We start from the raw sequence: 17,046 nt of genomic DNA, 5'->3' as shown, positions 1-17,046 counted from the left end.
TTAAACTATGAAAACATATGACTACATTTAAACAAAGGATACATATAAACAGAATAACGAAAGTAAATAAAGAAAGAAAGAGCAGATCACAGAATGGCAAAATATCACAAACGGTTAACCTTTGAGAGCCAGCGAAGAATCAAATCACCTTAAAGCAGGGGCAGACAATCTTAAACGCATTTAAATAATACTTGCATGGATCTTTGGTGCTAAGCAAGAATGCGTGCGTGTGTGTGTGTGTGTGTGATGATCCTCGCTGGGTCCTGAGTTTGAAGTGTTCTCTCGGTTCTTCCTGTTTGCGGGAAGTTCAAACGGTTTACTTGTAAGCAAAGTTGCCGGAAATTCAGGCTAAGTCCATTTCACTCGGAGATAGAAATGAATGAGCCTGAGACTAAAACAAGGCAAGAAGCCGGAGATAAGACTAAGACAAAAAGCTAAGAAACAGACGTAAGACACAAAACAAAATTCGGAGAGAGATGATGAGCCACCGTCATCGTCCTGTAAGGAAAGCTTAGTCCACACCTTTTTTGGGTGAACTGACCAATAGTACTCAGAAAACTTTTAGCGGGAGAGAGTTACTTTGTCTCCTTCTGACAGCCTAATTTGCATGGTTTATGATGGTGTCAGATATCGTAATTTCTACTCCAAAGGATGATAAACATAGTATAATACATTTTATTGTAACAGAGTCTTTACAGTTTATGCTTCATTCTTCTTCCTCCAGACATACCGCTGATCCAGAGGGCCGAAAATTTATAATTTTGTTTCATCGCTCCACAGAACAGAATCCCAAAACTTCTGTGCCTTATTTAAATGATTTTGAACAAATTGTTGCCGACTTTTCTTGTGCTTTTGGGTCAGTAGTGGTGTAGTCTTGGAGTTCTGGCATGGCAACCATCTATGTTTAGTACATGCCTAATGCTGCGTTCACACCAAATGCGAATAGCGCGTCAAAGTCGCGTCTATCGCGTCAAATTCGCGTCTATCGCGTCTAGTTGGACGCTTGAACATTTTGAATCCAAAGCGAATAGGACGCGTGTATAAAGCAAGCGTTTGAAGCGCGTCCGAGGCAAAATCCGCTTCTTGTGGGAGGGGCAAGTGCTAGGCGGTTGTCTGTTTGCAAGATGGCTGATGTTGATCGAGCATTCGTCGAGAGAGTCACCGCTCGTATTTGCTCTGGAGAGCAGAACAGCGGCCTGGGGTCATCGTCGCCATACTTGGGTCCACCAGACCCTCCGGGTACCGGGTAACTGGGTACCAGTTTGGTGAGTTTCACCACTTGCTCCTGGATGACGGCCGCTTTCAGCGGTACTTCCTCCTGTCCCGCGCCCAGTTTAATGACCTGTTGTCCCACATCGGAGCAAGGATCACCCGCGCCCTCACCCACCTAATCTGTAATTTATTTTTGTTTTAATGATAAATGGAGCCAGCCTCCAAAAGTAATTAACCTGTCCTGTGAAAGTTTTTTTCTTTTTCTTTTCTTTTCTTTTCTTTTCTTTTCTTTTCTTTTCTTTTCTTTTCGTGACAGCAGTAAGCAGGCTCCTTATCGTGGCGCGAACAGACGCCAAAGTTCAGATTTTTCAACTCGGGCGTCAGACGCGAATTCGCATCAAACGTGTGAATGCACAAAAAGCACCAAATAAAATCACTCGGGCGTATCGCACCAGCCGTTCAATTCGTGTGAACGAGGTGAATTCGCGTCCGCCGCGCTGAACGCCTCATTCGCGCCGCAGGACCTCCAGACGCGCGTAAACGCGTCTTTACATTGACTTAACATGGAAATCACTCGCGCCAGATGCTCTATTCACATTTGGTGTGAACGTAGCTTTACTGTGCAGCTGACACCTCAGTGCCTGTTGCCACTAAGTCTTGCTGCTGGTCTTTTGCAGTCACTGTTCCTTTAACTTTGAACTTGCAAACTTTGCTATCTTTTTGTATCCTGTTCCTTGTTTGTGAAGGGTGATGAAATCTTCTATTAACTTTTTTGACCATTCTTTTGACTTTTTTTATATTTTTTTTTTAATTCTTTTGCATGTATTTCAAACATGCAGTCAGATGTGACACTCAACAAACCTAGCCAGTTCAGATATTTCATGTGTTCTAGCTCAAAGCACATCTGGTGCAACTAATGAAGCCCTTGATTAGTTGCATCAGGTGTGCTTGAGAAAACTTTTTTTTTTTGCAGATTTGTGCTGTTGTGAGGGACTCTATTCAAGGGGTTGAATCATTTTGAAACTGCAGAAGTCATTAAAAGTTGCATTTTCAGTTGAATTTGGGGAAACCACTTGACACATTTGTCGTGTTGAGCTATTTCAATTACTTTTGTTTGATTTGTTCATTGCAAACAAATGAAAGTCTGTCAATTTTGCCTATAAACCTGATTTGCAGTGAGTGGCTACCTCATAGTAGTTGGTACAGCGTTACCCTTGTGTCAGCCACTGACGCAGCTTTGAAGTAAACCTATGAAAGGGAACGTTTTTTTGGTTGGTAAATAATCGTGGTTTCCTGTGTAGGGAATACGATGCTGCGTAGCCAGCCATGCTCAGTCTCTGATTGATTTCTTTACTAGGAAATCTATCTATGAAAGCATGACCACATTCTTAAAAGGCATCATTAAAGCAACACCTTAGTAGAGAAGGCTGGTACCGTTGGGCGTGATTCTATGCTTCAGACAGCCGTCAAACCAGAGCGTGTTCCCATAGTGTTAGCTACTGATGCAGCGTCTCATTCCTACATTTATTACTGTGCACACAAGTTAATGGTTGCGTGGATGAGTTGAAATGATTATGAATACATGCAGCTGTTTAGTTTTGTTTCTTGTCTCTTATTGCAGGGACTTTGCATATGTGGCTCGAGACAAGTTGACTCATGTGCTCAAGTGTCATGTATTTCGGTGTGACACCCCTGCAAAAAACATCGCCACAAGCATGCATGACATCTGCTCTAAGGTAAGGACATCTGAACTGCTGGCTGAAAATATTCATGTTCTTGTTCTTGTTTAAACATTGAAGACGTTGTGTGCTGTAATAATTGGAGTGGTTACTCAGAAAACTTCTTGAGAGTGAGGTGACTAATAGTATGCGATGTAGATGATAACCTAACTTTTGTTGGGTACGAGGATAAAGGTTATAAAAGTTTAATAAAAGATGTGAATACATGTATTCCCTTGCATGTATTGAGAGTCTTGAGTAAATAGATCCAGTAAGTGCCACTCAAGCATCATAAACACATTTTGCTCAAACCGCCACTGAATCTGAGGGTTGATTTTTAAGATTGATATTTTTTGTACATAGAAGTATGTTCCATCACTGTTTGAGTATATTCTTGTACAGCAGGTAGTGTTTTTTTTCTGTGCTCTAGAACATTTTGAACTCTTTAAAAATGTATTATGGTTATGTTGTAGTTACAAAAAAGTTATGAAAGACCTAAACTTGGTCATTGCTCAGTGAGGGATTGACTACAAGCTTACAAAAATTACTTTAAACTTAAATACCCAATACCCATGTGAATTAAAAATAACTCTTTATAGAAAACAGGTGATCACCTTAATTAGACACATCAGGTTTTCAAAATAATCTTTGTTACTTTGAATTTCCTTCCCGTGTAAAACGAGGCATTCCAACTCTTCCCCCAGGAAGGATAGGTGTGGCAATTGCGCCCAGTTTGCCTTTACACACAAATGCAATTATTTTAGTCATCCGCACACTGGTCGCAATATTCTGATATGCAGTACTATTACCTGTTCTTCTACTCATGTGATTTATCTTATTCGGTGGCCTTGTGGTCTTGCATATGTTGATAAAACTTCTGGACCATTGCATACTCGCATTAGCGAACATAGTAGTAATATTAGGACCGGAGATATGCGTATTAGTATAGCGTCTCATTTTATAGCTGTGATCTTTGTTTGGAACTATTTTCGCTGCTGAAACAGAACAAAAATAGTCATGCGTCTAAAATGCAAGTGACTTAATTTGAACGGTTTGTTTATTGAACTGATATGAAATCAGTGTCTCTTTTTCAATCGTGATTTGTGACTCTGGTCGTGTGATGTTTCTTAACTGTAAAATATATTTAAAATCTTATAATATTTTCCAAATGTGAGAGACCACAAACATGAGGACAAAAAATCCTAGATTTAACAGTGTTGCTTCTGTAGTGTGTGGCGTGCTGCAATGTAGCGGACACACACCGCACACAAACAGATTTTCAACCAATGTCCCAACTGTGAACACAGGAAACCTCGCAAAATCTCTCGAGACTTCAGAATAAACATGGCGGACAAAGAAATTGCTATGATAGTATTTGGAATGCTTTTGACAGAACATTCACGGAAAAAAAGCCAGAATATTTTTTGGTGTGGCCCCAGCATAAGGTGATCACCTGCTTTCTATAAAGAGTTGTTTTTATTCCACATGGGTATTGTACCTGATGGTCGAAATGTTGTGCGATTACTTGGATCTGCTATTTTCAGTAAACAGACTTCACACTGCTTTTTTCCATTATTGTACATGTAAGAAATACTACAGAAATTGAATAATCAATAGTCTTTGCTTTATGAATTAAATATACATTGATTCTTATTAAAGATACAAAAGTTATTTAGTTGGGCATGAGAGTGATTTCTCTTTGTTGTTTAAGATTAATGACACACACAGCCGCAGGTTTATTAGGCAGATGTCACTTTAAGACCGAATACACAGACCAAATCGATTGACACAGATCTGGTTTTCGCTCAACTGATACGCTCATTTTAGACAAAACCGACTTCATGAGAATACTCCACATGATGGGGATTTTGACGTGTGTATTTGACCATTCAAGCGCAATAATGCTGTCTGAGAGAAATGACTTTGTGTGTGTCAGTCAGTGCGCATTAACCCTCTTGGGTCTGGGCTGTTTTTGGGGCCCTTGAGATGTTCTGACATGCCCTGACATTTGTGCTTTTTTCAGTTGCATATAAACATATTAATGGCAAAGGTGTAAATTCACTCTATATAGCACAAACAGGGCTACCAAAATATGTGAGCCACGTGTATGTACATGTTTTCATTTTTGAGAGAATAATGTTTATGCATGGTTATTGAAAAAACTAAAAACTAACATTTCTGAAATAAGGCCACAAAACACATAGTAAATATGTGTCAATAAGACTTTTGACTAATGGATGTCCTCGCCTAGAGTTTTTTCTTCAAAATTATGTGAAAATAGTCTTGCTTTATCGTTCACATAAAACCATACATTGATTTAAATTGATGTAAAACAGGTTTTGCTTGGAAAGCCAATATGCGAGGGGGCGTGAACGAGGAGTGGTTTACACCTTAGAATACAATGTCCCACCCACTCTGCATAATGATGAGCCATTCACTCAGGTGTGAAACTGACTGAGCCACAATGCAAGGACAAAAGATATATTTAGAAGAAGACTTATATTGACCATTTAAGATTTTGCTTACATCTATCTTGTAAATATGTTTTGCTATTTTATTAAAAAGGTTACAATTACAACAATAATTACAATTTCAACAATATTTCAAGTGTACTCTTTCTTTGTAAAAAAAAAAAGATTATAGGCCTACATTTTATCTATGTATTCATTAGTTTGAATATAGTCAACATTGGAACAGCTAACATCTTAGTTGATGACTTTATTTTTGACAAAAATAGATTGCTAAACAAAAGCTTATTTGACGTGGCAGTATATTCTACAGTAAAAACTGTACCCAAATCTAGTCAACAAGATGTTGTCTTTCATATTTCGCCTGACTGTAACGTTGTTTTCATGAAATATTAGGGCATATTGTTAATTTGCAGTTTAATACGTTGCTTATACAAATAGCCTACATTTTATTTAAACAAATTTCAGTCGATTTTTACTCATCTCAGTATAGCAATACAGTTTGCTAAAACATCATCATTCATTCACACACGCAATTTAAATTTAACTTCTGGCAAAGATGAAGTTGACGATAGGCTATTGACTCGCGATCTTCGCAGTAGGCTAGTGAACTCACCGGAGAAATGCACATTTATTAGGCTACATAGTTTTTTGTTTTGGATGGTTTTGTTTAGAACCAGCTTTCTGTAAATATATTTCACATTTTTTAGACGTGAGGCGAGTAGGCTACGGTCTGGTTAATGATGATCTCCAGTTCAAGCACCTTATGTTGTGATTGCTAGCCTATATTTACTTTAAATCCAGGAAATTTGTTAATGAAAAAATTATTAAAATTAAGATACAATTGATACAAAAAACGAAATTCGTTTTAAAGAAAGGATTTGTAGTTTCTGTTTTGAGGTCTCTGTGAAAGTTTGAAAGTCTTTTAGTGCGCTTTCAGAGCGCTCGCGTCCATAAGGGAGAACTGTCACGTAATATTGTTTTTTCCTCATAAATGCGAACACGAAAAATAAAAGACAAAAGACTTTTAAGTAAAACTTACTCCAAAATTGTGTCCTCGGCGGAATTCGCTCTTCAAAATGCTGCCGTTCGTAGTCTGAGTTACAATCTTCCTCTGAGGAAACAACCCGGTATCATGCATTCTTCCTCGCTGTCCAGAATCATCTGAAGGGCGTCTTTACTGGAGAAGCGTGCCATACTCAAAACGCGATGAACTATCAGTAAGTCTGATGAAGAAACTGTGTTTTTATGGCATTGATCGGGGGGCGTATGCGATGCATACTAGATCACCTAAACTATTTACCATTTGAATAGCGCCGGGGGCGGGGCGGCCTCAACTCATTATAGAGATAATGAGGCAGAAGGAAAAACGGTACCTCTCCTTGCTTTCAAACGGATTACATGAGTTGAAAACATTTGTTTTTTATATAAATTACTTCATTTAAAAGAAGAGATTTCAAGCTTCATAAAGACATATCTCACGTGTCTGTGTGAGAAGTATTCGGTGAGTTACAGTTCATTTTCGGACGCGTTTCAGAATGGACTACACTGACAGAGAGAAGGCAGAACTCGCTTCGTGTTTATTTTTCTTTATTTGGCGAAAAGCTCAACACTTTGTTTTTATTATGAGTATACACTAAAATAATACACATTTAACAGAATCGATTGATGTACGAAACTCCTATGAAAAATCAAAGACAACAGAGTATTTATGAGTTTCTTTTACACTGATAAAAAAAAAACGAGCTGGTATCGCCGGCGATACCGTCGACCTCAGGGGGTTAAGATCTTTTTTCATGACATGTTGCACATAACTTTTTTTAACATCATATACACGATATAGCAATTTCAGCCTTTAATACCCTCTATACACAAGTGTCACTACTTCTGTTTGCATTTGTAGCTGTGTTAGAGCTTAGATTCTCTGCCCGAGCCCGAGCCCGGACTCGACCCGACCCGACCCGCGGGCCGGGCCGGGCCGATATTTCCCGCCACTGTCCTCGGGCCGGGTCGGGTCGGGCCCTTGATAAAGCACGTCACGTGTCATGCGCAGCGTCTCGTCCACTCGCACTCGCAGTCTCGCACGCGTGACGCATCACACCTGCTGTGCGCGCTGTAGCCTACTATTCTGTAGCTTAAGTGCTTGAAGAAGCAAAGAAAAAAATTAAAACAGGAGAATTAACTTTGTGCAAGTTTGGAGGAAAATCGGAGGTATGGAAACATTTTAAACTAGTCGTGGGGAGTGACAACATATGTGTTGGCTTTGTCTCGTGCATTAAATGCGGCACGCTGCTCGCCTATGACAGCAAACAGCAACAAAAAAAACTAAACAAAAAAATGGGGACTTCGACGATGAACAGACACATGAAGTGTGTCTTGCCATGACAGAAATTATGATAGTAGTCAGCCTCAGCCCTCGATGTCCTCTTTTGTTACTTTTCTGATCCATTCAATTAGGCCTATTTCTGAATAAACAAACAACGCAGTTTACGTGCTTCTTCCTTGTCGCATTATTCATTAAGATTATAATTAATAAATGCACGCACAATTATGAATGTGATAAATGTTACAGATAGGGCCTATGTTTTACTATGCACAAACAAATGCCTTTCAACGTGCAAAATTCAGAATTAAATGAATGTGCTGCAATTTGTTCAAAAAGAGAGTCTGTAGTAACCTACGTGTTTTAGCCATTGAATGAGCACATTTAGTTTCAAGTTTGTTAAGTTTTGTTTTGAAGAAAGCTTTTCTTTAAAGTGAATTTCGTTTAGTATAAATTGTATTTTAATTTTAATACATCTTTCATCAACCAGATTTAATGCCTAGATTTAATACATAAAAAGCAATTTACCAGACATCACGACATGGAGTCGCGGGCGCGCCGCGGTCACTTACACCATTTGAAACTCGCGCTTTCACCGAATTTACAAATGCACATCTTGCTTGTTGCTCACACACATATTATGTTGAAATAACAATATGTTGAAGTAACATTATTAATAATAATTAATCTTTAATAATATTTGATTGAATGCTGAATGTTGTGCTTGTCCAATTTAATAAAATTAAAACTTTAATTGTGATAATTAAAATAATTTAATATTTAATATTGAGTGGCCAATTTTTGCTCATTTATTAGTAGTATTTATATAATATAGGCTATATAACTGCGCAGCTCCCTCCTGTAGCCTGAATGATCTAGCACAGCAGCACCTGCGTTAAAAAAAATCCTAGTGCCGCCCCTGGTTATAACGGCCCACATATTAAAAATGGTCGGGTTTAAATCGGGCTCGGGCTCATAATTACAGTGAACGTGTCGGGCCGGGCCGGGCTCGGACACAACGGGCTCGGGTAGGGTCGGGCTTGATTTGTTGGGCCCGATCTAAGCTCTAAGCTGTGTGGCTTACGCTTTGAGATCAATTTGGAGATCGAGACCGCAACGCGCAAGCATCACACTCGTGACTAGTAATGCAGTAATATCCATGTGCTCTTTGTTAATAGTTTGATGTGTTTATCTTTTTCTCCAGATCATGGCCCAGAGGAAGTCTTCCGGCAGACTAAACACTGATCCCTCCAGACTTAGGGACATCCCTTTCCAGGGTAACATATGACAGATATGCTGAATTTAGCTTTTGTTTTGTGGAGGATCTTTTTAATTTATTTTTTAATGTTTACATCACCTCTTTAAACGAGTATTGTAATGGGTAATGGAATTATACTGTTATGACTGATTCTGATCTTTTCTCCTCTAGAGTTCCCAGCTCCCAAGAATGAGCTGGCCCAACACTTCCAGGTTTGGTATTTGGGTCGTGTGCCGGTGACAAAGCCAGTTGGTAGGATGTCATCTGTTATTATATACAAAATGCACGCTTTACCTGTTTTTTTCTGCACCAAAACTGATTCCTGTCACATGTTTTTATGTGGCTATGTCATCAGAGCTGTCACGGTGAAGGAAAATACCCTTGCAGTAATTTTGAGTGGCTCAATAGCGTGATATGTGGTATTATCCCCATTTATTCATTGGTTTATTTATATTTATTTATTGCTATGTAAGTAAGTGTTATGCTGTGGTCAGCATGCACAAAAACGAGGACATATTCAGTAACCCATGTAACCGAAACTTAACAGTGATGAAACAGGAAGTGAAGTTAACAGAAGAGAATGTCAAAATAAGGGTACGCACAACAGAACATAAACCTGACAAAAAGCTTGTTAGACTATTGTTATATGTATAACAGTTAGATCGAATCTCCCTTGAGGAGAGGCTTTCAGCTGATATTTCTCCAGCACTGCTCTTGTTCAAACACGTTCAAAAACGCTGATACATTCAGAGATCGATGTAATGAAACAAGGTGTTCATTATTTTAACTTTGAGCTCCACTTTTCAAGGCTCAGGTGATAAGCAATGTGTCGCATGGGTAACGCTGATACTTCACTTCATAGAGATCAATGGCATTGATTGCATTGACCAGCGCTGACACCGTTCATGGGAAATACCCTTAAACTACAAATATTTCGCTTTCCTTGGACGTGGCAGTCTTTTCACGAATATACAATGTGACCTGAAGGACAGGTAATCGCACGCGCTTAGTCGATTTCTCTCTCATTCACTGTGTTTAGGCTTGTTAAAGCAGCACTCAGTAGCTTCGGGACTTCTTCGCTGTATTCTCGCTTTTTGCTCGCAGGTTTCTCTCTAGAGCTCCCCCCACAGCTTCGGAATAGATATTTGACAACACTGTTGTAAAGACTCGTTGTTGATTCTCAGACACCAGAGGCTATAGATCAACGACATCAAAGCAGATGGTACGTTCTTTAAAACGTCTTCTTCATTCGGGTTCGGACAGCGTGAGGGAGCGCAATAATGACCGCATTTTAGCAGATTTATTTTGGCCGTAAAGCAATTGTTTACATCGCGAGACCTGATATCACGCGAGACTTCCTGACGCAGCGGCCGGCGGCCCGCCGGCTCAAAGTTGCAAGTGCGTATTTTCCGCTCACGGGCACCAGGGGGGTGCGAAACGACCACCATTCAACCTGAAATAAGTAATATAACCATTCCAATGACTCCGAAGCTGTTCAGTTAAGGTAAAAAAAGTTACTTAGTTCATCTTTAAGTGCAAATCCATGGAGCCTCTGTACAAATCACCATGGTAAATCATTATGAACTTATTTAACATTCAATACACATGCATGAAGTGGCATAGGAAACCCTGATGAAGGCTCATTGGCCACAGCTCTTCGGTGTGCGGTTATCTGTAAACTGATTTTAATTACCTTAGCCAGTGGTTCTCAAAGTGTGGGGGGCGCAAGGATACTGCAGGGGGGGCGCGGGAGATCAGCAGAAAAAAAAACAGCTGTTGCAACGGCGTTCAAGTGCATGAACAGGGTCCCCGCGGATCCTTAAAAAGTCTTAAAAGGTCTTAAATTAGATTTTTTTTTATTTAAGGCCATAAAAAGTCGTAATTTTTTTTTTTTAAATTAAAATGTCTTATTTTTACTTATGAAAGGTCTTAAATTATAGATGACACTTTGACTTCTAAATGCTTTCGAAATTAAAACTATCTAATTAGCGTAGGCCTACGTATTATTTTTTTAATTCTATCTTTGTGGATTTGCTTGTTCACGTGACAATTCGCGTCAATTACGGCAGTATATTAGCCTACATCTGTCTCCTGCACGCGAGAGGAGAGAAGAAAACGAGTAAATGTCAGTTCAGTTGAAAGTTCATTCTTTATGTGCTTAGGAGTGTGCGATATTGTCTATGAACTATGATGATATTGTAATCATTGTTTAACTATGTACGAGCCACTGCGAGTGCGAGCTGACATTGCGTTTGTCTCTCATGCTTGCTTTCACTGCGTGATGTGTCAGTGCAGTTATAGATGTCTGTTTTAGTTTCATATTTAAAGTATCCTTTAATTAAAACGTTAAAATTATAAATCATTTCATATTTAAATATTGAATAGCTTTATTTATGCAACTGTAAATGAAGTGTAAATATAGTAGGCTAATGCCAGTTTTGATGCCGCTTCTGTGTCACCTCTGCACTGCAAGGATGGAATTTAATTTAATGATTTATTTTGACATTGGTACTGTGTTATTCTAATACAATTTAATTTGAATGTTATAATTTGACATAAAAGGTGATGCATACCTCTAAATACGTTTAGAAACAATGTCCATATATAGGTGAAAATGCCCCTGGAAATCAGTTTAAGGTGGCAAATATTGCCCCTTAATAAAAATGTTAATTTCGGTCACTACTGTGAACTGACCACTGCATAGAATATAAAAAAATATGGATATCCTCATGGGTCTGCTGTCAACAACAGGCCTAAACCAGCCAGGGTACCAGTACAAAAACACAATCAGTAAAATATCATCTAATTATTATCAACAAAACTTTGAAAATATCTAGACATATTTTATGTTATATATTTATATATTACATTATATATTTAATATTTAAATGTTTTTTTTATATTTAAATTAAAAGTTAAGTTCTGTATTATTATTCTCTCTTACTGTTATGTGAAATAATGACATTACAAAGTGAAACTATTGCAGGTGTTTTTCATTGTACGAAGGTTTTTTGTTATTTATTTTTGTAATCTTTCCGTTTTTTTCTGGGCGGCAGATTTTTTTAAGGTTTAAAAGAGACGATTTTTTTTTGAGAAGCCCTGGCCTAAGCCATGATTAAATAAAAGCTTTTTAATATATATTTACTTAAATTCTCGAGTGCCTTGGCTTGATACGTTTTTAAGAATGGCAGAGCCTTATGAAAAAGAAAACGCGAATATCGTGGTTGCTTGCATTCTTCTGCGGTTGGCTTGTCAGTATCGCGGTATTTCAGTATTGTGGTTATTGCGACAGCCCTACGTGTCATCACCTCTGAGCACTCAAAATAACATCTACTTATTGTCATGTTCAAATCAAATGTAGCTGCCTGAAATCTAAGTGGAGTTGTGTTGGTATGTGTCTCCTGAAGGCATGGAGGTTATTAATGTAGCGCTGGAGACGGCCCTCAACAAAGACAAGGAGGATTGGACAGCGGTGAACGTGAACGTGGCGTCCGCTACACTCACCATTATAACTTCTGAGGTAAAGTTTGTGTCTGTTGACAATCTTCCAGTACTTCAGTATCATACAGTTTTGGTCAGAATTATTGGCACCTCTGGTAAATATGATCAAAGATGATTGTAAAAGTAAATCTGCATTGTTTATCCTTTTGATTTTTCATTCACAGAAGTCGCAAAAATCAAACCTTTCTAAGTAAAAGAATTGAAACTGGGGAAAAATCACATTATGAAATACATGCTTTATGAAATTAATGCTTTTCTCGAAAACACATTGGCCACAAATATTGGCACCCTTTTATTAAATACTTTTTGCAACCTCCTTTTGCAAAGATAACAGCTCTGAGTTTTCTCCTATAATGCCCAGTGAGTTTGGAGAACACATGACAAGAGATCAGAGACCATTCCTCCACACATAATCTCTCCAGATCCTTCATTCCTCCACATATAATCTCTCCAGATCCTTCATTCCTCCTCACAGAATCTCTCCAGATCCTTCATTCCTCCACACATAATCTCTCCAGATCCTTCATTCCTCCACACATAATCTCTCCAGATCCTTCATTCCTCCTCACAGAATCTCTCCAGATCCTTCATTCCTCCACACATAATCTCTCCAGATCCTTCATTCCTCCACACATAATCTCTCCAGATCCTTCATTCCTCCTCACAGAATCTCTCCAGATCCTTCATTCCTCCACACATAATCTCTCCAGATCCTTCATTCCTCCACACATAATCTCTCCAGATCCTTCATTCCTCCTCACAGAATCTCTCCAGATCCTTCATTCCTCCTCACAAAATCTCTCCAGATCCTTCATTCCTCCTCACAGAATCTCTCCAGATCCTTCATTCCTCCTCACAGAATCTCTCCAGATCATTCATTCCTCCTCACAGAATCTCTCCAGATCATTCATTCCTCCTCACAGAATCTCTCCAGATCATTCATTCCTCCTCACAAAATCTCTCCAGATCCTTCATTCTAATCTCTCCAGATCCTTCATTCCTCCTCACAGAATCTCTCCAGATCCTTCATTCCTCCACACATAATCTCTCCAGATCCTTCATTCCTCCTCACAGAATCTCTCCAGATCCTTCATTCCTCCACACATAATCTCTCCAGATCATTCATTCCTCCTCACAAAATCTCTCCAGATCCTTCATTCCTCCACACATAATCTCTCTAGATCATTCATTCCTCCACATATAATCTCTCCAGATCCTTCATTCCTCCACACATAATCTCTCCAGATCCTTCATTCCTCCACATATAATCTCTCCAGATCCTTCATTCCTCCTCACAGAATCTCTCCAGATCCTTCATTCCTCCACACATAATCTCTCCAGATCCTTCATTCCTCCACACATAATCTCTCCAGATCCTTCATTCCTCCTCACAGAATCTCTCCAGATCCTTCATTCCTCCACACATAATCTCTCCAGATCCTTCATTCCTCCACACATAATCTCTCCAGATCCTTCATTCCTCCTCACAGAATCTCTCCAGATCCTTCATTCCTCCACACATAATCTCTCCAGATCCTTCATTCCTCCACACATAATCTCTCCAGATCCTTCATTCCTCCTCACAGAATCTCTCCAGATCCTTCATTCCTCCTCACAAAATCTCTCCAGATCCTTCATTCCTCCTCACAGAATCTCTCCAGATCCTTCATTCCTCCTCACAGAATCTCTCCAGATCATTCATTCCTCCTCACAGAATCTCTCCAGATCATTCATTCCTCCTCACAGAATCTCTCCAGATCATTCATTCCTCCTCACAGAATCTCTCCAGATCATTCATTCCTCCTCACAAAATCTCTCCAGATCCTTCATTCTAATCTCTCCAGATCCTTCATTCCTCCTCACAGAATCTCTCCAGATCCTTCATTCCTCCACACATAATCTCTCCAGATCCTTCATTCCTCCTCACAGAATCTCTCCAGATCCTTCATTCCTCCACACATAATCTCTCCAGATCATTCATTCCTCCTCACAAAATCTCTCCAGATCCTTCATTCCTCCACACATAATCTCTCTAGATCATTCATTCCTCCACACATAATCTCTCCAGATCCTTCATTCCTCCACACATAATCTCTCTAGATCCTTCATTCTAATCTCTCCAGATCATTCATTCCTCCTCACAGAATCTCTCCAGATCCTTCATTCCTCCACATATAATCTCTCCAGATCCTTCATTCCTCCACACAGAATGTCTTAGATTCCCAGCTGGTGCTGCTACTTTTCAGTTCAGCCCACTCTTTCTATAGAGTTCAGGTTAGGAACATGGCAGAAGCTTTATTTTGTGCTCAGTGACACATTTTTGTGTTGATTTTGGATTGTTGTCCTGATCCAACCACGGCCCATTATACGATTTCTAGCTGAGGCCGTCAGGTTTAGATTTTTTTTTATCTGTTGGTATTTGCTAGAATCCATGATACCATGTATCTGAACAAGATGTCCAGGACCTCCAGCAACAAAAATAGACCCACAACATGAAAGATCCAACCGTAGTGTATTTAACCGTAGGCATGTGGTACTTTTTATCCCTGTCTTCACCAAACCCATCTGGTGAATTTGCCGCCAAAAAGCTCTTTTTTGTTTTTGTTTCATCTGACCATAGAATCCAGTCCCTTTTAAAGTTCCAGTTTTCTTGAAACCCTCTCAAACAACATGTGGTGATGTAGGGGTTGTATGAATAAAAATTAAAAAAAGTTTAGGCTTTCTGACCCCAAGACTTCACTAATTCTCAATCTGTGATCCTTGGATCCTCAAACTCTTGCATTAGGACGATATAAACGCACGTCCTCTTCCGGGCAGATTCATAACATCTTTAGTTGATTGGAACTTCTTAATTATTGCCCTTGATGGTGGAAATGAGGATTTTCAATGCCTTAGCTATTTTCTTACAGCCACTTTCTATTTTGTGGAGAATCAGAATTAGTTTTATGATTAAGGGAATTTTAATTTTGTGCATTTTTTCTTTGTTTCCATATTTATACTCCTGTGAAACAAAAAGTCATAGCTAGACAATTTCATGTTCCTAGTCACCCTGGTGTGCTAAAGAATGTAAATATTAATGGGAATATGCTTCAGAGATATTTTTTTACTCATAAAACATTTCTAGGGGTGCCAATAATTGTGGCTGATGTGTTTTGGAGAAAAACATTTATTTCATAATGTGATTTCCTCCCCACTTCTAATTCTTTTACTTCAATGAAAGGTTACTGTAGATTTTTGTGATAAAAAATAAAAATAATAAAAAAATCCATTGAAAGATCCAAAGGATAAACAATGCATAATTATTTTTTACAGCCATCTTTAATCATATTTACCAGGAGTGCCAATAATTCTGACTACAACTGTACTGTGACGGTCACAAATACGTAATGCTGTATTATAACAATCTGCTTAATGAGTCACTTCACTGATATTACACCTCTCAATGTCACCAACACAGTCCGAGGAAGTTCTTTCCGAGTGTCGTGTGCGTTTCCTGTCGTTCATGGGAGTCGGGAAGGATGTGCACACGTTTGCATTCATCATGGCAGAGGGACCTGGAGACTTCATCTGTCACATGTTCTGGTGTGAGCCTAACGCAGCCAGTCTAAGTGAGGCCGTACAGGCTGCCTGCATGGTAAGCCTATGTCTAGTTAATCATCTACAGCACAAATTCAACACAGAATTTGATCAAAATCAAGAGAGTACATGTAAATACAGATAGTTCATGGTGTAGCACACAGTGCAGGGCTTCAGGCTGCGACTAAAACGGTCCAAAAATATTCATTTGCAAGCGATATTTTTGCTAAGATATTTACAAGTTATGATTAAAATTTGTGTGCCTTTTTACCTGCATGTTCTGTGATGCTCCATAACAGAGTCATAAATTAGTCCAAATGATTTTTGAACCCAAAATTTAAGTTGTTAATCCCTCCATTGCAGCTCTCATAATTTAATTCATATGTGATTTTTCACTAAACCTGTGGTGTTTGGAATCACTGGAATTACACACTTCAGTTTTAACAGTATAAATTAGATCATTTTGACCAAAAGTATTGGCATAATTTATTGACACTTTTTTTTGTGTGTGTGTGCAAAGTTTGCTGCTTCAGTATTTGTAGATTATTTGTAGCAGTATACTGGAAAATAATAAGAATTTCATAAGTTTTAAAGGATTTTATTTGCTAAAACGTTCAGTGTATGCACAGAGTCAATATTTAAAGTGTTAACCCTTCTGCCAATCCTGATCGATGGTGATCCATTTTCTGCATTATTAATAGTGCTATTAGTTCTTCTGATCACAGGTCCTCTGTTTAAATGTAATGATATCTGAGCCACTTCATTATCACTCTCGCCTTGTGACGTGTCCCATCGTGGTGGAAAATGCACGGATCATCACCAGATTGCTTCAGGATCATTGGAGCAGTTGCAGTTTTGATACCATTCTTGCATAGTTTTTGGACAGAATTGTGGGAGAGCCACTTCCTTGGAGGAAAAGCAATCCCACACATGGATGGTCTCTGGATGCTCCACTAATGACACGACACAGGACTCATGGTAGCTGTGGCG

General features: G+C 39.0%; 1 protein-coding gene across 3 annotated transcripts in view; it reads left to right on the top strand.

Annotated features, from left to right (window-relative positions):
• Window positions 1-17,046, top strand: part of apbb1 (amyloid beta (A4) precursor protein-binding, family B, member 1 (Fe65)) — a 128,403-nt gene that overhangs the window by 107,963 nt on the left and 3,394 nt on the right. For all 3 annotated transcript variants that reach the window (XM_082157390.1, XM_082157389.1, XM_082157391.1), the window contains 5 exons: window positions 2,834-2,948; window positions 8,926-8,998; window positions 9,151-9,231; window positions 12,387-12,499; window positions 15,938-16,114. In XM_082157390.1, the coding sequence (XP_082013516.1) occupies window positions 2,834-2,948; window positions 8,926-8,998; window positions 9,151-9,231; window positions 12,387-12,499; window positions 15,938-16,114 (559 nt within the window). The remainder of the gene's footprint in view (window positions 1-2,833; window positions 2,949-8,925; window positions 8,999-9,150; window positions 9,232-12,386; window positions 12,500-15,937; window positions 16,115-17,046) is intronic.

The sequence above is a fragment of the Leuciscus leuciscus genome (assembly GCF_965113295.1).
Source record: "Leuciscus leuciscus genome assembly, chromosome: 24".
In the NCBI taxonomy this organism is placed as follows: domain Eukaryota; kingdom Metazoa; phylum Chordata; class Actinopteri; order Cypriniformes; family Leuciscidae; genus Leuciscus; species Leuciscus leuciscus.
This window is presented reverse-complemented; position numbering and strand designations above follow the sequence as displayed.